This window comes from Erithacus rubecula (genome assembly GCF_903797595.1).
Source record: "Erithacus rubecula genome assembly, chromosome: 20".
Lineage (NCBI taxonomy): Eukaryota > Metazoa > Chordata > Aves > Passeriformes > Muscicapidae > Erithacus > Erithacus rubecula.
Genome location: NC_136672.1, coordinates 1529445 through 1548919, shown reverse-complemented (window position 1 = coordinate 1548919; position 19475 = coordinate 1529445). Strand labels below are relative to the sequence as shown.

Genomic DNA, 19475 nt, shown 5'->3' with positions numbered 1-19475 from the left:
GCTGAGCACTCGTGTTCCTGCTGATTCCTGTCCTAGGGACACCCATGTCCTGCCCCCCTGACACTCCCTGTCATGCTGCCCGTGCCTTGGCACACCCAGCCCTCACAGCAGGACCCCTGCAGAAGCTCTGCAGGTGCTCTCAGCCCTCAAACTGCCCTTTAGTATCACTGCTGCTGACATTATTCCAGCCTCTCCATCCATCCATGGCTGTGCTGGGAACACACCCAGCAGATGTCGCAGGGCTGTTTTCTCTTGTGAGAGATCTCTGCTTGGCTTTTGTGAAGCCCCACCTGCAGTGCTGAGTCCCACTCTGGGGCCCCAAACACATCTGGAACAAGTCCAGAGGAGGCCACTGAGTTGATCAGAAAGCTGGGGCACCTCTGCTGGGGACAGAGGTAGAGAGAGCTGGGTTGTTCAGCCTGGAGAAGACTCCAGGGAGGCCTTCCAGTACCTAAAGGGACTCCAAGAGAGCTGGAGAGGGGATTTGGGCAAGATCCTGGAGGGACAGGACAAGGGGAATGGTTTCAAATTGAAGAAGGGTAGATTTACATTGGGTATTGGGAAGAAATTATTGGCTTGAGGTTGGACAGGCCCTGGCACAGGTGCCCAGAGCATCTGTGGCTGCCCCTGGATCCCTGGCAGTGCCCAAGGCCAGGCTGGACACTGGGGCTGGAGCAGCTGGGACAGTGGGAGGTGTCCCTGCCATGGCAGGGGTGGCACTGGATGGGCTTTAAGGTCCCTTCCCACCTAAACCCTCCTGGGATTTTCTCCATAAAGCTTCTTGTTATTTGGGGTGAGGCAAGAGCAGCCCCAAACAATTGTGGACCCCAGGCCCTGGGTCATGGGGCTGCTCATAGCTGCTTTTGCACTCAGATGTTGGTGTGGAGAGAATCCCAAGAGCAGGAGGAGGGAACATCTGAGCATTGGTGGGGGGAGGCACCATGCAAGGACTAATCCAGTGGTCAGGGAAGATTATTCCATTCTTATCTACTGTCATTCATCATCTTGAACTCCACAAAATGTCCTGGAGAACAAGGGAGGGGAGAACCTTCACCCCAAGTAACATTTTCATCCTGCCTTTGCTCATTTCAATCAATAGTAATTAGTATTTTCTAAATTGCTGGAGGATTATGAAACATCTCTTATCAGAAATCCTGAAGCAAGTGGGTGGGGTCCCTTTTACACCTCATTTCCCTGCTTTATACAGAAGAGATGTTCAAATTTTACTTTCAGCTGAAGGCTACAAAGAAGGCCCTTTATTCTGTGCAGGAATATTGTTCTGCTTTATAGCTGAAGAATAATTGACAACTGAAGAGAGGCTGAATGAGAGTGAACTGAGTTGTTCTGGGGATGTTTCCTAAAATGAGAAAGGTGTTCTGCACATATTTGAAGCAGTTCTTCATCACAATGCTGATAAAGGCAGCTTAGAGTGCTGCCTAATCCAGGGGAAAACAGTTTTGGGATGTTCTTGATTATCACATGCACTTGGTCAATGTCTTGCACCCTTTAAAATTATGGATTCCCCTCTTCTGCACAGACCCTGAGCTCTGTCATGTTTTCAGAGGATTAAAGGTCTAACATGGCATTTTTTTAAGATAAAGCTTAGACAGGGCTTGGAGCAACCTGGGATAGTGGAAAATGCCCCTGCCCATAGTAGAGGGGTTGGAAAAAACATGGACTTTAAGGTCCCTTCCAGCAGAGAATTCTGTGATTCTGTGATTCCCTCCCATCTCTCTGGTGAGGGATGTTGAGCAGATGCAGGTGATGGGGCACTGAGTGGGTGTACGTGTCCTTCCTTCCCTGTGTGTGTTCCTATGCAAAGCCACTCGGAGCTGGGAACAGCAAATATTAAGTCACAAAATATTTGCTACAGTTTGCCAGTAAATCTGCAGTGCAAAGCCACTGACTTGGAAAACTAGCACATGTGTGTGATGCAAAAATGAACTGGAGGACAATTTGATCAGCCTCTTGTACCAGGTAATGGGACAATGACATCAAGTGTCAGCAGGGGAGGTTCAGGTTGGATGTTAGGAAAAATTCCTGAACTGGAAAGCTGGTTAAGCTCTGGAACAGGCTGCCCAGGGAAATGGTGGAGACACATCCCTGTGATTGTTCAAACACTATGGTTCATAATTAATTGGGCATGGGGGTATTTGGTCAAAGGTTGAACTTGATGATTTGGGGATATTTCCCAGCCTCGGCCTCTGTGATTCCCCCCTGTCCAGATTGCAGCGTGTTTGGGTTCCCTGGGAGTCCCTGAGGCTGAGGGCAGCTGTCCTGTGTTGCAGGACACCCTGGAGATGTGCAGCCAGGAGCAGGAGTTCAGGAGCATCCTCTTTGCCCTGTGCTATTTCCACGCGGTGGCGGCGGAGCGGCGCAGGTTCGGCCCCCAGGGCTGGAACCGCCCGTACCCCTTCAGCAGCGGGGACCTGACCATCTCTGTCAGCGTGCTCCACAACTGCCTGCAGGCCAGCTCCAAGGTGGGGCCACCACAGCAGGGCTGCCTGCTGCCTCTGAACCTGAAATGCCATTTCCTTGCTGCTTTTGGGTTTAGCAGTGCTCAGGGTGCTTTTGGGAGGAGATGGGAGACCTCATTGGGGAACAGAACTGTGCTGTGCTCCAGCTTTCCTGGGGCAGGATTTGACTCCTACCTGATGTTTGTTTGCTGAGGTGGGAGCCCTGAGGGTGCAGGGCAGTGCTTGGGTTCAGCCCCCCCCTGCTACCCAGGTTCCCTACGATGACCTGCGCTACCTGGTGGGTGAGATCATGTACGGAGGTCACATCACGGATGAGTGGGACAGGCGGCTCTGCAGAACCTACCTGGAGGAGTTTATTAAGCCAGAAATGCTGGAGGGAGAGCTCTGCCTTGCTCCTGGATTTCCCCTCCCAGGGAACATGGATTATAATGGCTATCACCAGGTAAGCTCTTTGTTTGCTGGCATTACTTATTCATGTAAATGGAATGTCTTCTGTAACTGCCCCATAATCTGCCTCAGGAGGCAGGAACAGGGCTGCAGTGTTCCTGCACTGTTCCTCTTATTTCCCATTGTGTTGTGTTCCTGTGGATGTTTCAGCATTCCCCTGGATGAACCAAGCCTAATGGTAATTTGCTACTTCATCATGGGCTCATTCTGTTCATGCATGAATAGAGCAACTGTATTGGTGCTTGAGACTTAAGTGGGGCTCCTGGAAAATTACATCCACATACTGTTTGCTAAAATGGCCCTTTCAAGCTCCTTTTATCATCAGTTTTGATGAGAATCACTGAAGGGTCTTGTTGATCTACTTACTGATCTCATCTGTTCTTTGTACACAAATGCAGTAGCAGAGAGAGGCACACCAGGCTGGTTTTGTTCATAAAACTTAACTACTGGAAGCTCAATTCCCACAAGAGATTTCGGGATGCTGATGCTGAAATGCACAGCAGATAATTGCTAGAGAAGGTCCAGCCTGAGACACAAAGCCAAGCCAAACTCCAGCAATTACAGAATTTTCCCAGCAGGAGCAGAAGCAGCTCTGTAAACATTTGTACTCTTCTTCCTCCATCACTTCCCCGGTGTTTCAGGCACAGGCAGAGCTGGGTCAGCCCGGGCTGACCTGTTGGGGGGGATGATTCCAGCAGTGAAGCTCTGCAGGCAAAGAGCCCTGGGCTGTTCCTAACGTGCTCCTGAATGTCTCTGTGCAGTACATAGACGATGCCCTGCCTCCAGAGTCCCCCCACCTGTACGGCCTCCACCCCAACGCCGAGATCGGGTTCCTGACGCAGCGCTCGGAGCGGCTCCTGCGCACCGTGCTGGAGCTGCAGCCCCGGGACAGCAACGCGGGCCAGGGAGCACTGGGGACCAGGGAGGAGATGGTGAGAGTGCCCGGGGCACTGGAGACCAGGGAGGAGATGGTGAGAGTGCCCGGAGGTAGTGGGGATCAGGGAGGAGATGGTGAGAGTGCCCGGGGGTAGTGGGGATCAGGGAGGAGATGGTGAGAGTGCCCAGGGGGAGTGGGGACCAGGGAAGAGATGGTGAGAGTGCCCAGAGGGAGTGGCGATCAGGGAGGAGATGGTGAGAGTGCCCAGGGGCAGAGGGGACCAGGGAGGAGATGGTGAGAGTGCCCGGGGGTAGTGGGGACCAGGGAGAGATGGTGAGAGTGCCCGGGGGTAGTGGGGACCAGGGAGGAGATGGTGAAAGTGCCCAGGGGCAGAGGGGACCAGGGAGGAGATGGTGAGAGTGCCCAGAGGGAGTGGCGATCAGGGAGGAGATGGTGGGAGTGCCCGGGGGAGTGGGGACCAGGGAGGAGATGGTGAGAGTGCCCAGGGGCAGAGGAGACCAGGGAGGAGATGGTGAGAGTGCCCAGGGGCACTGGGGACCAGGAGGGGATGGTGAGAGTGCCCAGGAGCAGTGGGGACCAGGAGGGGATGGTGACAGTGTCCAGGGGCAGCTGCTAGGGTTTGATGCTTGTCTCATCCATCAGTCCTGTCTAGCTCAGGCTTGTCCATGGTTCTGTGTTCTGCCTTTGCCTGCCTAAAGCCTGGTTTTATGCAGAACATCACTCTGGTGGGGTGTAACTGAGCTTTGGCAGTAACAGGACAGTGTCTCCTAATTACCCCAAGCACTGCAGAGCCTTTGTTATCATCCTCTGAAGGTGTTGCTAATAAACCTTCCCTGAGCAGCAGCTCCTGTGACTGGCATAGCAATGGGCCCTGAGCACCTGCCTGCCACCTACAGCTTGCCAGCCAGAGCTCAGCCCTCCTCTTTCTGCTGCCTCTGTGTCCCAAGGGCTTTGTAATTCCTTATTTCCAGCTGAACTCCTCTGCTACACCTGTGTCCTGGGCTGATCTCAGCCCTCCCTGTGGAAACTCACAGCTCATTAAAACGTGACCCAAACATCCCTGACAAGATCTGGAATCAGCCAACACATGCTCAGGTTTTCATTCCTGCAGTCTTAAGGTGCCAGCTCTGTGCTGAAGATTGCAATTTAATGAATGGCTAATAGCAGCTCGTATAAAGCTGTGCTTTCACACCAGCTTCCTCTGGCTTGGTGTGAAGCTGGGGAACTGACTGCCTTCCCTTAAGGAGCTCCTAGAAGTGCCCAGCATGGTCAATTTTCAGTTCATACTCGAGTTTGAGGTGAGGGGACTAATCCAGAGGTAGCAAAGCCAAACAAGATGTTCAGAGAGAGCAAATGTGAGTGCCTCTTCTCCTCTCCCACTCCTTTTGTTATTGAAACACAAACAAACTCCTCAGCCAGAGAAGCAAAATGATGAGTGAGTGCCCCAGCTGTGGTGTCACAGCTCATGGCCACCCTGCAAACTCCTGGTGACAGTCAAGAAGACTCTCACAGGAGCACAGAAGTCCTCGTGGCTCTGTCCTGGAATAAAATCAGCCTGAGAGCAAGCAGAGTGTGACCTCAGTGCCCTGCTTTGTGCCTGGGGACACGTTCCCACAGCTCATTTTCTTCCTGAAGTGATCTCTGTCATTATCCAAGCTGTCCCTTCCACTTGGCCTTGGATGGGAGTGAGCAAAGCCTTGTCTCAGCTCCTCCACTGAAGGATATCCAGCCCCGGTTCTGCTGAGGTGATTTTAGGGAGCTTCCAGGGAAAATGTGAGTCTGTCATTTTCCCCAGGCTCTGACAAGTCCAGTTACTCCTACAGATTTCTGAGGTCACATTACAGCAAACGAGCTGTAATTGCTGTGAAGGAATCAGAGCCAAAGGGACTTGTAGGGGAATTTCAAATGAGCAGGTATTTCTGTACTGCCCCCAAGGTGCAGCTGAGGAGCTTTTCCAGCTTTAGCCACCTGTGTGGCTGCAATAACAGCCCACACATCTTCACTGCTGATGGGAGCTGAGGCTTGGGAAGAGCAGCAACAGGAGGGAACTGGAGTACAGAGTCCAAAATATGAATATTGGTGGCCCTGGCTGGAAAATGACCCTGCCCTAGCTGGCACTAGGTTTGCATTGTGGATCATAGAATTTTAATTGTGTTATGTATGCCCAAAGGGCCCCAGCTAGCAGAAGTCTTGCTCAGCTTCCAGCTCAGAAGTAAAGCAAAGCTTTGAGTGAGACCTTCCACAGTAAACCTGGGAAATGCAGCTGATCCCATGGACTGCAGGGGCTTCATGCCTGCCTCATTGTCAGAAAGGGGTTTGGCTATTTTATTTAATTTTTTAGACACTACAAAGATCCTCTTGCATAGGAGCTTTCCCTGTTTAGTACTTAGAGTTCTGAAGAAGCTGTGGTGGTGACCAGAAAATAATTTTGTTTTGTTATGTTTTTCTTCCACGGCTCCATTAGTCCAGAATGCCAAATTCAGCTTAAAATTCAATTTTATATAATCACCTCTCTCCATCAATACACCAGAGGAAACCAGCTCATAAGCTGTGTTGTCCTGAGGCTCAACTGAGGCTCCAACCCCATCCATCTCCTTGTGAGTATGACCTCAGGAGAAATAAGAGAGCCAAGAAGAGAGAAGGCTGCCACATGTCACAGGGGCGTTTTAAACCCATCATTTTGCAAGCTGCTCATCTGACATTAACTTCTGTCAGCATTTGGATTTTAATAGGATGGGGCAAGCTCTTTGAACGGTGCCTGGGGCTGACAGGGATGGTTGACAGGGCAGAGGAGTTCTCACAGCTCAGGCAGCTGAGAGCCTGGGGGTCACTCACCAGCATCCCCCCGTCTCCTCCCTCTGGCACAGGTGCAAGCCCTTCTGGAAGAGATGCTGGAGAAGCTCACGGATGAGTTCAACATGGCAGAGCTGGTGGCAAAGGTGGAGGAGAGGACGCCCTACGCTGTGGTGGCGCTGCAGGAGTGCGAGCGCATGAATGCGCTCACGGCCGAGCTGCGGCGCTCGCTGACACAGCTGGAGCTGGGGCTGAAGGTAGGGACAGCCCAGGGCCCACCTGCCACACAGCCTGGGCACAGCTCAGGAAAACTGGGGCTTCATTGAAGGTCTTCAACAGATACAGCTCGGGGAGTTTAAGCCTTGCACAGGGTACACCCAAAATGAATTCATGATGCCTGGAGAGGCTCCCTGGGGCAGAGGCTGGGCAGTGCCACAGGAATCAAGCAGGGATTCATGCCAAGGCTCCAAAGGATTCCCCTTGGGCAGTGCCACAGGAATCAAGCAGGGATTCATGCCAAGGCTCCAAAGGATTCCCCTTGGGCAGTGCCAGGGCCCGGCCGTGGCTCCACCCAAGATGGGCCCAAGATGGATCCCAGTCACGAGTTCTCACACTTGCATCACTTTGGCTCCATTTCCATCTTGGCTTCACTGTCCAATCCCAGCTGCAGCTCCTGCACTCCCATCCTCCCACATTCTCTCCTCCATTGGCTGCTGGTTGCACTTTTTGGGGCTGAAGCTGCAGCATGTCCTTGGTTGTGGGGCTGGAAAAGGATTGTTTTGTGTGCCTGAGCTGGGAGGAGAACTTGGGACACTTTGCATGGAGTTCAGAGTCACACACCAATGCAGTGCACAGTCTGGAAAAGATGAAAGCTGAAACTTAAGGCATCACCTTGCCTGCCCATTAGGGGATGAACCAGCACCGATCAGGCTGCACTTCCTGTGAGTGAGGAGCTGCCTGGCCAGTCCTGGTGCTCTCTAACAGCACTGCCCCTCTACCTTGTCACCCTCAAGGACCCTTCCCCACAGCCAGGTGCTGTCCATTCCTCAGGGGGACCCAATGCCAGCACAGGAATGCAGCCTGGAGCTGGCAGAACAAAGCCTCAGTACTGCCCTTCTGACTGCCCTGCCTCACCCTGGTGCCCCAGCTGGGACTTGGGGGATCTCCTGCTCATTAGTCAGTGGGAATTCCCTGCTCCATCATTTCCAGAATGTCAGGCTGTCACCCCTGTCACAGCTCCCACAGCTGCTGTGCCCAGTGTGGGGACCACAGTGGCTGAAGGCTCTGGGCTTTGACCCTGCCCGTTCATAGGAGGAGCTGAGGGTGAGCAAGGAGGGCCTGCCCTGAGCTGGAGTGACATCTCAGACCTCTCCCAGGGGCAGCCTGGAAAAGAAACTTTCAGCTGCCCAGCCTGCATGAGGAGGGACAGGCTTGGCTCAGGATTTAGGCACCAAGCTGCTCCCAAATCCCAGATGCACACTGGAGCCAGCAGCTGCAGATGTGTCTGCACTGCATTTGCAGGAGAGATATCCTGGACACTTGTGGTGGGTCAGTGTGTACAGCCCATTTTATTTATGTAGTCAATTATCATAAACAGATTTCTCTTATTTTCTAGCATAAGGCAGTGGAATTGAAAATTCCGTTTCCTGAGACAGGTAAACAGAAGTGATTTAATGTTTCAATCCCAGAGCCCCAAACAAGATATAATTGTGAGTTGGACAATGTGTGGCAATTAGATTTAATGTGGGGAAGAATGTGCTGTTTAATATTGGTAGGGGAATGAGGGGATGCAGAGTGTGCAAATAAACCACAAACAAAATTAACCACAGGAAATTCTGTAACACAGGATGAAAACCTCTGGCACAAATCATGGCAGGGAAAGAGATGGGATCTGCAGAAAAGGCTCCTCCAAGGGCTGCAGCAGCTCAGGCCCTGAGCTGGGATTCACAGCCACCCTGGGCTGGCACTGCAGGAGAGCAGCAGAGCACAGGAGCAGCAGCTTTTGGCATTTCTTCATCTGCTGTTTGCTGCACAGACACGGCTGGAGGCTCTGGGAGGCCAGCAGTGGGCAGGTCAAAGAACCATGGAGGCCTTAAGGCTGGAGAAGACCTTTGAGGTCACTAAGTCCAACCATCAGCCCAGCAGCACCTCTGTACTCAGTGCTGAACCATGGCCTCAGGTGCCACAGCCATGGTTTTGATTTTTTTTGGGCACTTTTGGGCTCAGTTGGTGCTGACACACCAAGTCAGTGGGTTCAGTCCCTGGCCAGGCCATTTAGTTAAGAGTTGGATGTGATGATCCTTGTGGGCCCCTTCCAGCTCAGAGTACTCTGTCAGTCTGTGGATGGTGACTCCAGCACTGCTCTGGGCAGCCTGTCCCTGTGCTTTACAACCCACTGAAGCTGAAGAAAGTTTTCCTGATACCCAAACCAAGTCTCCCTGGGCACAGCTTGAGCCCAGTTCTTTGTCTGCAGCCAAAGGTCATGTGTGGGTCCCTGCAGAGCTGAATGAGACCTTGGGCATGACCCAAACCCCTGCTCAGCATCCCTCAGTCCCCTCCCACACCTTGGGAACCACAGAACTGGCAGAGGGGGCTGATGGCTCTTCCTGGTGCTGCCCTGACTTGACTTCTGGGCCTTACACTGAAGAAATCCTGCTTGAATTGTCCTTCCTGACAATTACAGAGGACAGTTACCTCTGGGGCTGGGGGTCTGCACTGACAGCACTCAGAGGAGGAGAGTTTACAAGCCAGGCCCCCCAGAGCTCAGCAGAGAATAAATAAAGCCCAGAGAAAACAAGGCTTATTGTTTTTACTGACTGAAGGATCTGCCGAAAGAAGGCGGTTTAGAAATGTCACACCTAATTTGAATTTTTGAATAATTCATCCTAGCAGAAAGTGATTGTTTGGTCCAAAAATAGGAGACATCCCATTAGGAGGAAGAGAAATGGCAATAGACTGGTAGCCATCAGAAATAACTGGCATACTGCATTTCAAAGCCCTTTGTTCTGGCTGGCTTGGGTGGAACCAGAGGCTGGGCTGAAGCTCTTGCATGTTAATGTTGTACCAGCCTCGTTTTTTTTGCAAGCAGATCCTCTGGTTTGCAATTTGGGTGAAGGATGAGCCTCCAAAATGAGGATAATATATATTGTAAAATAACAAAGACCAAATTTTGATCAGCAAGCCGGGTATCAAGTGAAAATAACCTGAACTGAGGAAACACTTTGTGCCTATGGTGTGCTGATCTTGAGGGAATGGCTGCTGGCTGATTAGAATTTCCTTCAAGGGTGTCTTTAAATGAAAATTACTCCCAGCATTTGGAAAAAAAAATTAAAAAGTAACTTGAATAATTTCTGATGCACTTTAGTATTCAGCATCTGAAATGCAAATTTATGCATAATTGTGTTTGGACAACTCTATGAGATTGCTGCTGTAGATGCTTTGAGCCCTCACAGGAGACTCACAGCACGCTTGAGTGTGCAGGCTTTAAAAATTGCTTTTCTCAAGCCTTGCTGAGAATTACATTTGCTAATTCATTTGTTTCCTGAAAGTGAAACTAGACATGATATATGATCGAGGGGGGGTGTCTGTAAATCAATTTGGCTGCTTGCACACATTCTGCCACCTTCTTATCCACGTCAAAACACTTCCAGGAGCACAGAGTCCTCTTTCATTGTCTTGCTGGGGCCAAGGCAGGACTTTCTGCTCTTCCTGCATGGTCTTGCCATGGCTTTAGCCCAGCCCACCGACAGTTCCTCTTTGTGTCCAGTTTCTCCTGAGGATGGAGATCATGATGGACATTTCAGGAGGTTGTTGCTCATATTTTAGTGTTAACTGCAAGTGCTGCTTCTTCCAGCTTTTCATTTAACCTTATTTGCTGTTTTAGCTTTGAAAGCCATCTTTTTCCTTTGTACTCAGAATGTTCTCTATCCACCAGAAATCTGCTCTCCATGGGGAAACCCAGCAGGTTCAGACAGTGTCTGCCTGGAAAACCTTGCTGCATTTAACACATCAAGCCTGGAGCAGAGGTTTTATCTTGCCTTGCACCAGTCCATCCTGTTGAGGAATTAATATTTCCCAGAGAAGGGATTTTGGGATGGGAATCCACAGACCTTGGGAGGGAGCAGGGCTCTGAATGGAGATTCCCAGGGTTGCAATGATTTCCAGGCATGGAGCAGTACAAAAAGTTCTCAGCTCTCATTGGAACTGGGGGGATTCTGGGGACTTCCCTTGAATTCCTGCCCTTGCTCATTTGCCAGACAAGAGGAATTTTATTGTGACTATTTAGAAATTTTCACAAAAATAAAAACAGAAAAGAAACAAACAAACAAACAAGCAAAAAAAAAAAATGTAAGGGTTGTAAGTCAAGTTCGAAAACCCAGAGGTGCTGAAGTGGATATTTCCAGGGCCTGAATTCAGCTGACACCCTTCCTGCCTCTTGCTGGACACCGTGGATGGGGCAGGTGTGTGTCTAAGCCTTGTGGGAGCTGCCATCCAGCAGCCACAGCATGGTCACCTCAGAGCATCCCTGAGTGTGGTCACCACAGAGGATCCCTGGTTCTCTCAGAGGATCCATGGTTCTCTCAGAGGATTCCTGTCCTGGTGATAGGTGTCTGCCAAGGGAGGCTCTGGTCTCTTTGAAGGGCACTTGGAGCAAGCCTGGCTTGCCCTAAGGAGTTTGCAGCCAGGTGGGTTCCTCTTCTCCAGGTGTCTCTTCTCCCAGGTAACAAGTGACAGGACAAGGGGAAGCAGCCTCAAGTTGCACCAAGGCATGTTTAGATTGGATATTAGGAGAAATATCTTCACATAAAGGGTTGTCAAGCATCAGCACAAGCTGCCAAGGGGAAGCTGGGAGTCACTATTCCTGGAAGTGCCCCAAAAACCAAAACCATGGCTGTGGCACCTAAGGCCATGGTTCAGCACTGAGTACAGAGGTGCTGCTGGGCTGATGGTTGGACTTAGTGACCTCAAAGGTCTTCTCCAGCCTTAAGGCCTCCGTGGTTCTTTGACCTGCCCACTGCTGGCCTCCCAGAGCCTCCAGCCGTGTCTGTGCAGCAAACAGCAGATGAAGAAATGCCAAAAGCTGCTGCTCCTGTGCTCTGCTGCTCTCCTGCAGTGCCAGCCCAGGGTGGCTGTGAATCCCAGCTCAGGGCCTGAGCTGCTGCAGCCCTTGGAGGAGCATTTTCTGCAGATCCCATCTCTTTCCCTGCCATGATTTGTGGCAGGGTTTGGGCAGAGGATTTCTGTGTTACAGAATTTTCTGTGTCACAGACTATGTGTTACAGATTCCTGTGGTTAATTTTGTTTATGTTTTTTTTTCACCCTCTGCATCCCCTCATTCTCCTAGCAATATTGAACAGCACATTTTGCTACACACATTAAATGTAATTGCCACACCTTGTCTAAGTCACAATTATATGACTGGACTTGGTGATATTAAAGGTCTTTTTTAGTTGTCAGTGTGACCCACAGGGCACAGTCAGCACGGGAACAAACTGCAGAGATCTTTACCTGCTGTAAGCATTGTTAACCACTGTGGGGGCTGCTTTAAGAAGATTTCAACTTCTGCTAAAGCTTCATAGATTTTTCTGGCCCCAGCAAAGGGCACCTCTGCTGACCTCACGCTGGAGGCACTGAAGTCCTGTGAAAGAACAGTTGGAATCTTTTAATGTGAATAGACTGACCCAATTCCCTCCCCTTGTTCTCAGCAATGGCTCAACCGATTTCAGTTAATCTTTCCAAAAACATTTAGCCCGAGGCAAAGAGAAATTGTAAATCAGATAAATTTTGGCCAAATGATAAGGGAACAAAAGGCAGTGTGTATAAAGGAGAGCAGTGATCAACATTATCTGTGTGTATCCAAAGTGCTGGGGGTGTTGTACCCCTCCAGCTGAGCACAGAGATTTGAATTGTGGAGATCATTCCACACCAGGAAGCTGAGCTGACATCTGCAGGTTTTCTCTTTGTGTCCTGATTGGCCTGAGGAGCCAGAATCACAGAGGAGTTGGTCAGGACATTGTCTGGGCCAGCCCCATCCCGAGCAGGGACAGGCAGAGCAGGTTGTTCTGGACCCTGCCCTGGTGGATTTTAATCATTTCCAAGAATGGAGACTCCACAGCCTCTGTGAAGAACCTGTTCCAGTGTTCAGCCACCCTCACATTTTATTTCAGTGTAATGTCCTGGAATTCAGTTCTTCTGGCAGAACTGATACAGGTTTCTAAAAGCTTTAAAACTAATTAATTGCTGCACAAAGGAAAAGTCAAACCTCTCTTTTTATCTCACTTGGCTGAATCATATCTTACTTTGTTGTGCTCCTTCCCTGCTGTGGAAAGAGCTGTGATTACATTTGCAGACAACACATGAAGTCAAAAAGAAAATCTTGCACTGCAAAGCAGTAAATGAGGGGAGAACTAAGGGGAAGTGGAGGAGAGGAGGGGGATAGACTTGACATAACAAGTATTTGGACAGTTTTAGAGTAGATCATCATAAACTCCAGTATCCTGCCCTGGCAGTGGGTGAGAACAGCTTTACACCCCTGAGAATCTGCCAGTCCATGAGAGCAAACAGCAAAAACACCAAGACAACTGAGGCATCATTGAGCTAAGAGTGGCAAATAATAGCAACACACTTCTTCTTGGGTTGAAGAACTCTACTGAAAACCTGACTCATATTTATAGGGCAGTTCACAGATCTCAAACAGGACACTAGTTCATGGGGCAATAAACATCATATGTCATGTACATCATGCACTGTCCCACGTTCAGCATCAGGTGCTAATCTATGTTTATTAATTCCCTTCTATTTGTCAGAAAGCTATCACCCTGGGAAAAATCCTGGCCAGAGCTGGGAAAGTGTCACAGCCTGGGAAAAAGACTCAGAACCTGAGAAAATGCCTGGCTGAAGTTTGCCTAGGCCTTCAGCAGTGTCCACACTGAGGGACACCCCTGCTGCTGTCACTGTCACACAGCTTTTCCTCCCAGTAGTATTTTAGAGCAGGATGCAGGAATATGCCACAGAAAGTGTGCAGAAAACCCCCACACTCATGAATTCACCCAGAGTGCGTGGGGTGTGTGGGGTGCTGTGCTCTTCCTCATGTCCTGGCCCAGCCCTGCTCCCAAGCTGGCTCTGCTGGGTGTCCCAGTCTGAGGTGTCTCCTTAGCCCCAAGATCACCTCAGAGGGACATGCAGTGGTTCAAACCCTGTTCTTTTCCCAAAGCAGCCAATGAGAGATTGCTGGAGATGGTTTTCTGAAGTTTCAAGGAATGTTTATTGTTTCTTATCTCAGGGACTTTTTTGCTTGGCCAGCAGGGTCTGCTCAGCCTGGCATCCAGGGTGGAATCTGCCTGGTGAGGGAAGGGTTTATTTTATATAGTCTGAACTACGTGTTACATGTTTACAACAATTTCCCAATACAATACAATCTTGTTAAATGGTCCAGCCCTGACCCCATCCAATCTAAAAGTGCCAACGTGTCACCCAACATGGATGACAGAGAAGAGGAGGAAAAGGTGTCCACCCCCCAAATTCTCCATCTTGGTCACGTGACCCTTATCATAAACATTCCAAAAAGCATATTTATCTACATTCTAAAAGTCTAATTTATACCTAACTAATTTTTGTGACTTGTTTCCATTCCCTTTATGTTGGTAATTCCCCCAGGATTTAGAATTCAGCACCTGAGACACCAGGGTCTCACTCAGGGGTCTTTGAGACCCTCGCCAGGGGTGTTTTGAGACCCCCCCCAAGGAGGCTAGGGGTACACCTGGGCTCCCACAGCTGGGCAGCTCTCAGTGCTGACTGTGCCCTTTCTCCCCAGGGGGAGCTGACCATGACCAGCGACATGGAGGCCTTGCAGAACTCCCTCTTCTTGGACAGGGTGCCTGAGTCCTGGCTGAAGAGATCTTACCCTTCCACTGCCAGCCTGGGCTCATGGTTTGCTGATCTCCTGGCTCGCATCAGTGAGCTGGAAGCCTGGACCAGGGACTTCTCCTTGCCCTCCACGCTGTGGCTGGGAGGGTTCTTCAACCCCCAGGCCATCCTGACAGCCGTCATGCAGACTGCAGCCCGCAGGAACAAGTGGCCCCTGGACACCATGACATTGCAGTGTGATGTCACAAAGAAGAGCAGAGAGGATTTTGCCAGTGCTCCTCGTGAGGGGGCCTATGTGCATGGTCTGTTCATGGAGGGAGCACGCTGGGATCTTCAGGTGAGCTCTGCAAGGCCTTGGGGTTCAGGGAGAAGCCACAGGGGTGGCCTCACCATTCTGATCCAACACTCTCCACTTATTTGTTATCTCCCTCTCTGCAGTGGTTTTCCATAAGTGATAGGAAATTAGGGAAAGCTGTGGCCTTGGTGCCTAGAGGCTCCCCGGGGCAGAGGCTGGGCAGTGCCACAGGAATCAAGCAGGGATTCGTCCCAAGGCTCCAAAGGATTCCCCTTGGGCAGTGCCAGGGCCCGGCCGTGGCTCCACCCAAGATGGGCCCAAGATGGATCCCAGTCACGAGTTCTCACACTTGCATCACTTTGGCTCCATTTCCATCTTGGCTTCACTGTCCAATCCCAGCTGCAGCTCCTGCACTCCCATCCTCCCACATTCTCTCCTCCATTGGCTGCTGGTTGCACTTTTTGGGGCTGAAGCTGCAGCGTGTCCTTGGTTGTGGGGCTGGAAAAGGATTGTTTTGTGTGCCTGAGCTGGGAGGAGAACTTGGGACACTTTGCATGAAGTACAATACAGTGCAGAGTCTAGAAAATATGAAAGCTGAAACTTAAGGCATCACCCTCTGCCTCCCTCCAATAACTGATATGGGTGGTTGCATCCAGCAATGGGATTTGTCTTCAGAGACCATCCCAACTCCAGTAAATGTGTTTTTCTGATTATACTTTCCTTGTGATTGAAAGATACTGAGCAATTATGTTTATGGAGCCATTCATAATCTCTGGGCATCGTGCTTCAATTTATTTCAGAAAGGAAAAGGATATTTTTATGGGTTGCTGCTCACTGAAATATCATTTCTACCTAGTGGAACTATTCATTTTACCTATAATCCAGTGAGTATCAGTGTGCATTAATGGATGCAGGACTTTTAAAACAGGTGCACAGCTCTTTTGGGTTGTGGACTCCTTCCAAATTAATCCTCTGATAAAAATGGTAGGCCACATTTAGAAGAATTCCTCTAGGGAACACCTCCACTTTTAAAAGAATATTTCACATTTAGGTTGTGCCTCCTAAAAAGGAAAGAGTCCTTCTATGTTCTGCTACTCACATTTTTCTATTTATTTAAACATTTATGTTTGCCCTTGGGTGTCTTAAATTTATAAAACATTCATTACAAAACAGCAGGCAGCTATTAGATGAAATGAAACTAAGCAGATTATTTTGGGTGCAAATGATCTCTTGCTGCAGCCCTGTTAAAGTCCCTGGGACTCAGTGACAGCCAGAAGGATGCTGTGACTGGGAAGACTTGGAGACATTTTATCTCGAGCTGCTGACTGATTTTTGGCTTTTTTGCTCTGCAATGGAGAGTTTGATGCCAAGAGTGAGTCCTGCCCCTTCCCAAGGGGGTTGGAGCATGGTGGTAGGAGGGCAGGGGTGGTTTTACACCACGTGTGCTCCATGTGAACAGCACAACCCCTGCCAGGGAACCACAGGATCCCAGACTGGGCTGGGCTGGAAGGGACCTTAAGGATCAACTCATTCCACCCCACCATGGCAGGGACACCTTCCCCTGCCCCAGGCTGCTCCAAACCCCATCCAGCCTGGCCTTGGACAGCTCCAGGGATGGGGCAGGCACAGGTAGGGCCTCCCCACCCTCACAGGGAAGAGTTTTGTCATTCCCCTTGTCCATCTGAAGCCATGCCCCCATCACTCAGGGGGTGCCACGTGGCACTGCCACTCTCAGCTGGCAATCCAGCAGAAGCACAAGGGAAGGAGCCTTTAGGATCTGAGGCTGAGCTCTCCAGGCACAGAATGGTGTTTCTGCACCACGAGGGCTGTGCTGCTAGTCAGGAAGAATTGCTTTCAGAGCAGAATTAATTTCTGATGATGAGAGCGATAAAAAATGCAAATGAGAATCAGCCCAGACATAACAAAATGATATCTTACATTGAGGTATCTCAGGAAGATTTCAGCTCTTGTTAACCTAGAAACAGGTAGAATATCTCTTGGAAATTTCATTTGAAGTATTCTCAGCAGTAAAAAAAAAAAGAAAAAGACCTGATCAAAACCCAGTCTCAGAAATGAAAAGTGTAGATTTAAGAAGAGTGCATAATAATGTTTCATAAATAGCTACTTTGCAAGGTATTATACAAATTATTTAATGTTTGTTCAGCACGTTGGAAATATAAAATCCTAAATGAGAGTTGGATTTATCATAGCTGAGCATAACAGATGGCATTAATACAATTAAACCGAGGTGTGTGGCAAGAGGAATGATTTTTCTTCGCTCCTTTGCAGAGCTAAATAAGCTACTGGAGAGGTTGAATCTCACCCCACAACTGTGATCCAAGAGCATTTGGAATAATGATGATATGTGAAGCTCAGCTTCAGTGAGAGGCAGTTTCTTTAGTGTTGAAAAGTTTTGCTTCCATTTCCCTATTTGTTCTCATTTGGTCTCCCTAGCCTCCGTTAGGCAATTTTCCCTGGAAATGGATTGATGTGCAGGGTATTTTGTTGTCAGGAAGAGAGAGAGCAAATGCCAGAGAGACCCAAATTTGAGAAAAAACTTGATTTCTTGTCCTGGCAGGGTTCTCTCCCTCTCCTGGGTTGGGCAGTCTGCTGGGCAGGGCATTGTTGGGAGGAGAATAATGAGACTTGATATTTAATGGTGATATTCCCTCAGAAAAGTCATTTTGAATTCTCTTGGTTGCATCCACGAGAGTGGGAACAAGCCTGTGGTGATTTTGGGGCTGTTCTCCATTCCAGTGGTTCATGTGTCCACCCTCACTCCCACCACAAGGTGCCAGAGAATCATCCCAGGATCACCAAGGCTGGAAAAGCTCTCCCAGCCCATCCAGTCCCAGCTGTGCCCCATCCCCACCTTGTCCCCAGCCCAATCCTGAGTGCCACATCCAGGTGTTCCTTGGGCACTCCAAACCCCCCTGGGTAGCCCCTGCCAATGTTTAACCCTCTTTCCATGGAGAAATTCCTGCTGACATCCAAGCTGAGCCTGCCTTGGCACAGCCTGAGGCCTTTTCCTTTTCCTCCTGTCCCCATTCCCTGGCAATAGGACAAGAGGAAATGGCCTCGAGCTGCACCTCTGCAGAAACCAGGACAAGAGAAGTGAAACTCTGTTTATAATGTGGCTGGACAGGGCCAGGGACACTGTTCCACACAAAGTCCAGCTGGGATGTGAGGGTTTGAGCAGCTGGTGAGAGTGCAGGCACTGGAGCCTTGAGCTGATGTGTGTTGAGGAGGGCTCTGGTGGGACAAGGAGCTGCTGGATCCAGACCCTCCTTCCTCAGAGAGAATCATGCAGCCCCTTGACCCTGGGGGGCAGTTTGCAGCTCCCCAGCAGGAGCAGCTTGGCTGAAGGCCCCGGGAGCTCTGAGCAGGCTTTGTGTCCCCCCTGCAGGCTGGGACCATCACGGACGCCAGGCTGCAGGAGCTCACCCCCGCCATGCCCGTCCTGTTCATCAAGGCCATTCCTGGGGACAAGCAGGACTCCAGGGCTCTCTACCCCTGCCCTCTCTACAGAACACGCCAGAGAGGCCCAACCTACGTGTGGACTTTGAACCTCAAAACGAAGGAAAACCCTTCCAAGTGGGTTCTGGCTGGTGTGGCCTTGCTGCTGCAGATCTAAGGCACCAGCACGGCCCTGCTCTGCAGATCCCTCACAATGCCTTTGTCACACAGTCTGAGCAATTGAATGCTGAGATTAGCCCTGTTGGAGAGGATGAAATGGTGAAACCTTACAAATATGAATGTATAGATTCTGAGAGTGAGGTTGAAATGAAAGCCACTTTGGAGACACCAAGCCTCAGCTACTAAATAACTAGAAGACAATAGGATGGCTAGCTGACAGTCATCTCCTCTTGATGGAACAACATGTCCTGGTGCAAAGCTGGTCCAAAGGTCAAGAAGAGACCTTACCAGGGTCCAAAGACTAGTTTCTAGAGTTTAAAGTATAACACATTATGGTAATACAAAGATTCTTATAGGCTGTATGTAAATGTTATAGAATTTGTATCTTGTATTAGATTGGTTAGTGGAGGGTAGAATATTCATCATAGAAGAAGATTGATTGTATTGTAAATGGGAAATCACTGTCTTGCTGTCTTTCTCTTACTCTTGCTGCTCTCCCTTGCTCTCTTTCTTTCCCCTCTCCCTTCTTTCTCTTACCCTCTTTGTCCTTACCCCTCACCCTCCTCCTGCTTCTCTCTTGCTTGCTTCTCCCTCTTGCTCTTGTCTCTCCTTTCCCCCTTACCCTCTCCCTGTCCCGCTCCTGGCTGTGGCTGGCAGCCCTTGGCAGGACTTTCTCTACCCATGCCCTCACAATAAACTGTAACAGCCAGCCTATGCAGAGCTCCTGAGTCTCAGAAAAACCCTCCACGCGTTCCTGAGACTCTCACATAGCCCAGGTTCCATCTCTCTGATGGACTCCCAGGTTGTGTGGGCAGGGCTGTGTCTGTGTCCTGGGGCTGTGACCTGAGCAAGGTCCCCGAGGTGACACAGCCCAGCTTCATGGCTGCCGTAAATCAATATCCTGCAATTCCTGCATTCCTGCACTGCAGGATCCCAGCCCAGAGCTGATGTACCACACCCAGAGAGTGCAGAACTTAAATCTAATTTTTATTTCTCTTCATGATCCAAAGTAGTGGCTTGTGAAATTCTCCAGAATTTATTCTTTTCCCTCCCTGAGTGTTCC

The 19475-nt window shown here is 50.0% G+C and overlaps 1 protein-coding gene across 2 annotated transcripts in view; it reads left to right on the top strand.

Moving 5' to 3' along the window:
• DNAH9 (dynein axonemal heavy chain 9) overlaps nt 1–18486 on the top strand; it is a 158550-nt gene extending 140064 nt beyond the window's left edge. For both annotated transcript variants that reach the window (XM_079323154.1, XM_079323153.1), the window contains 6 exons: nt 2289–2480; nt 2728–2919; nt 3686–3856; nt 6690–6872; nt 14429–14818; nt 18183–18486. In XM_079323154.1, the coding sequence (XP_079179280.1) occupies nt 2289–2480; nt 2728–2919; nt 3686–3856; nt 6690–6872; nt 14429–14818; nt 18183–18410 (1356 nt within the window). In that variant the 3' untranslated portion in view covers nt 18411–18486. The remainder of the gene's footprint in view (nt 1–2288; nt 2481–2727; nt 2920–3685; nt 3857–6689; nt 6873–14428; nt 14819–18182) is intronic.
• Nucleotides 18487–19475: the final 989 nt, after the last annotated feature.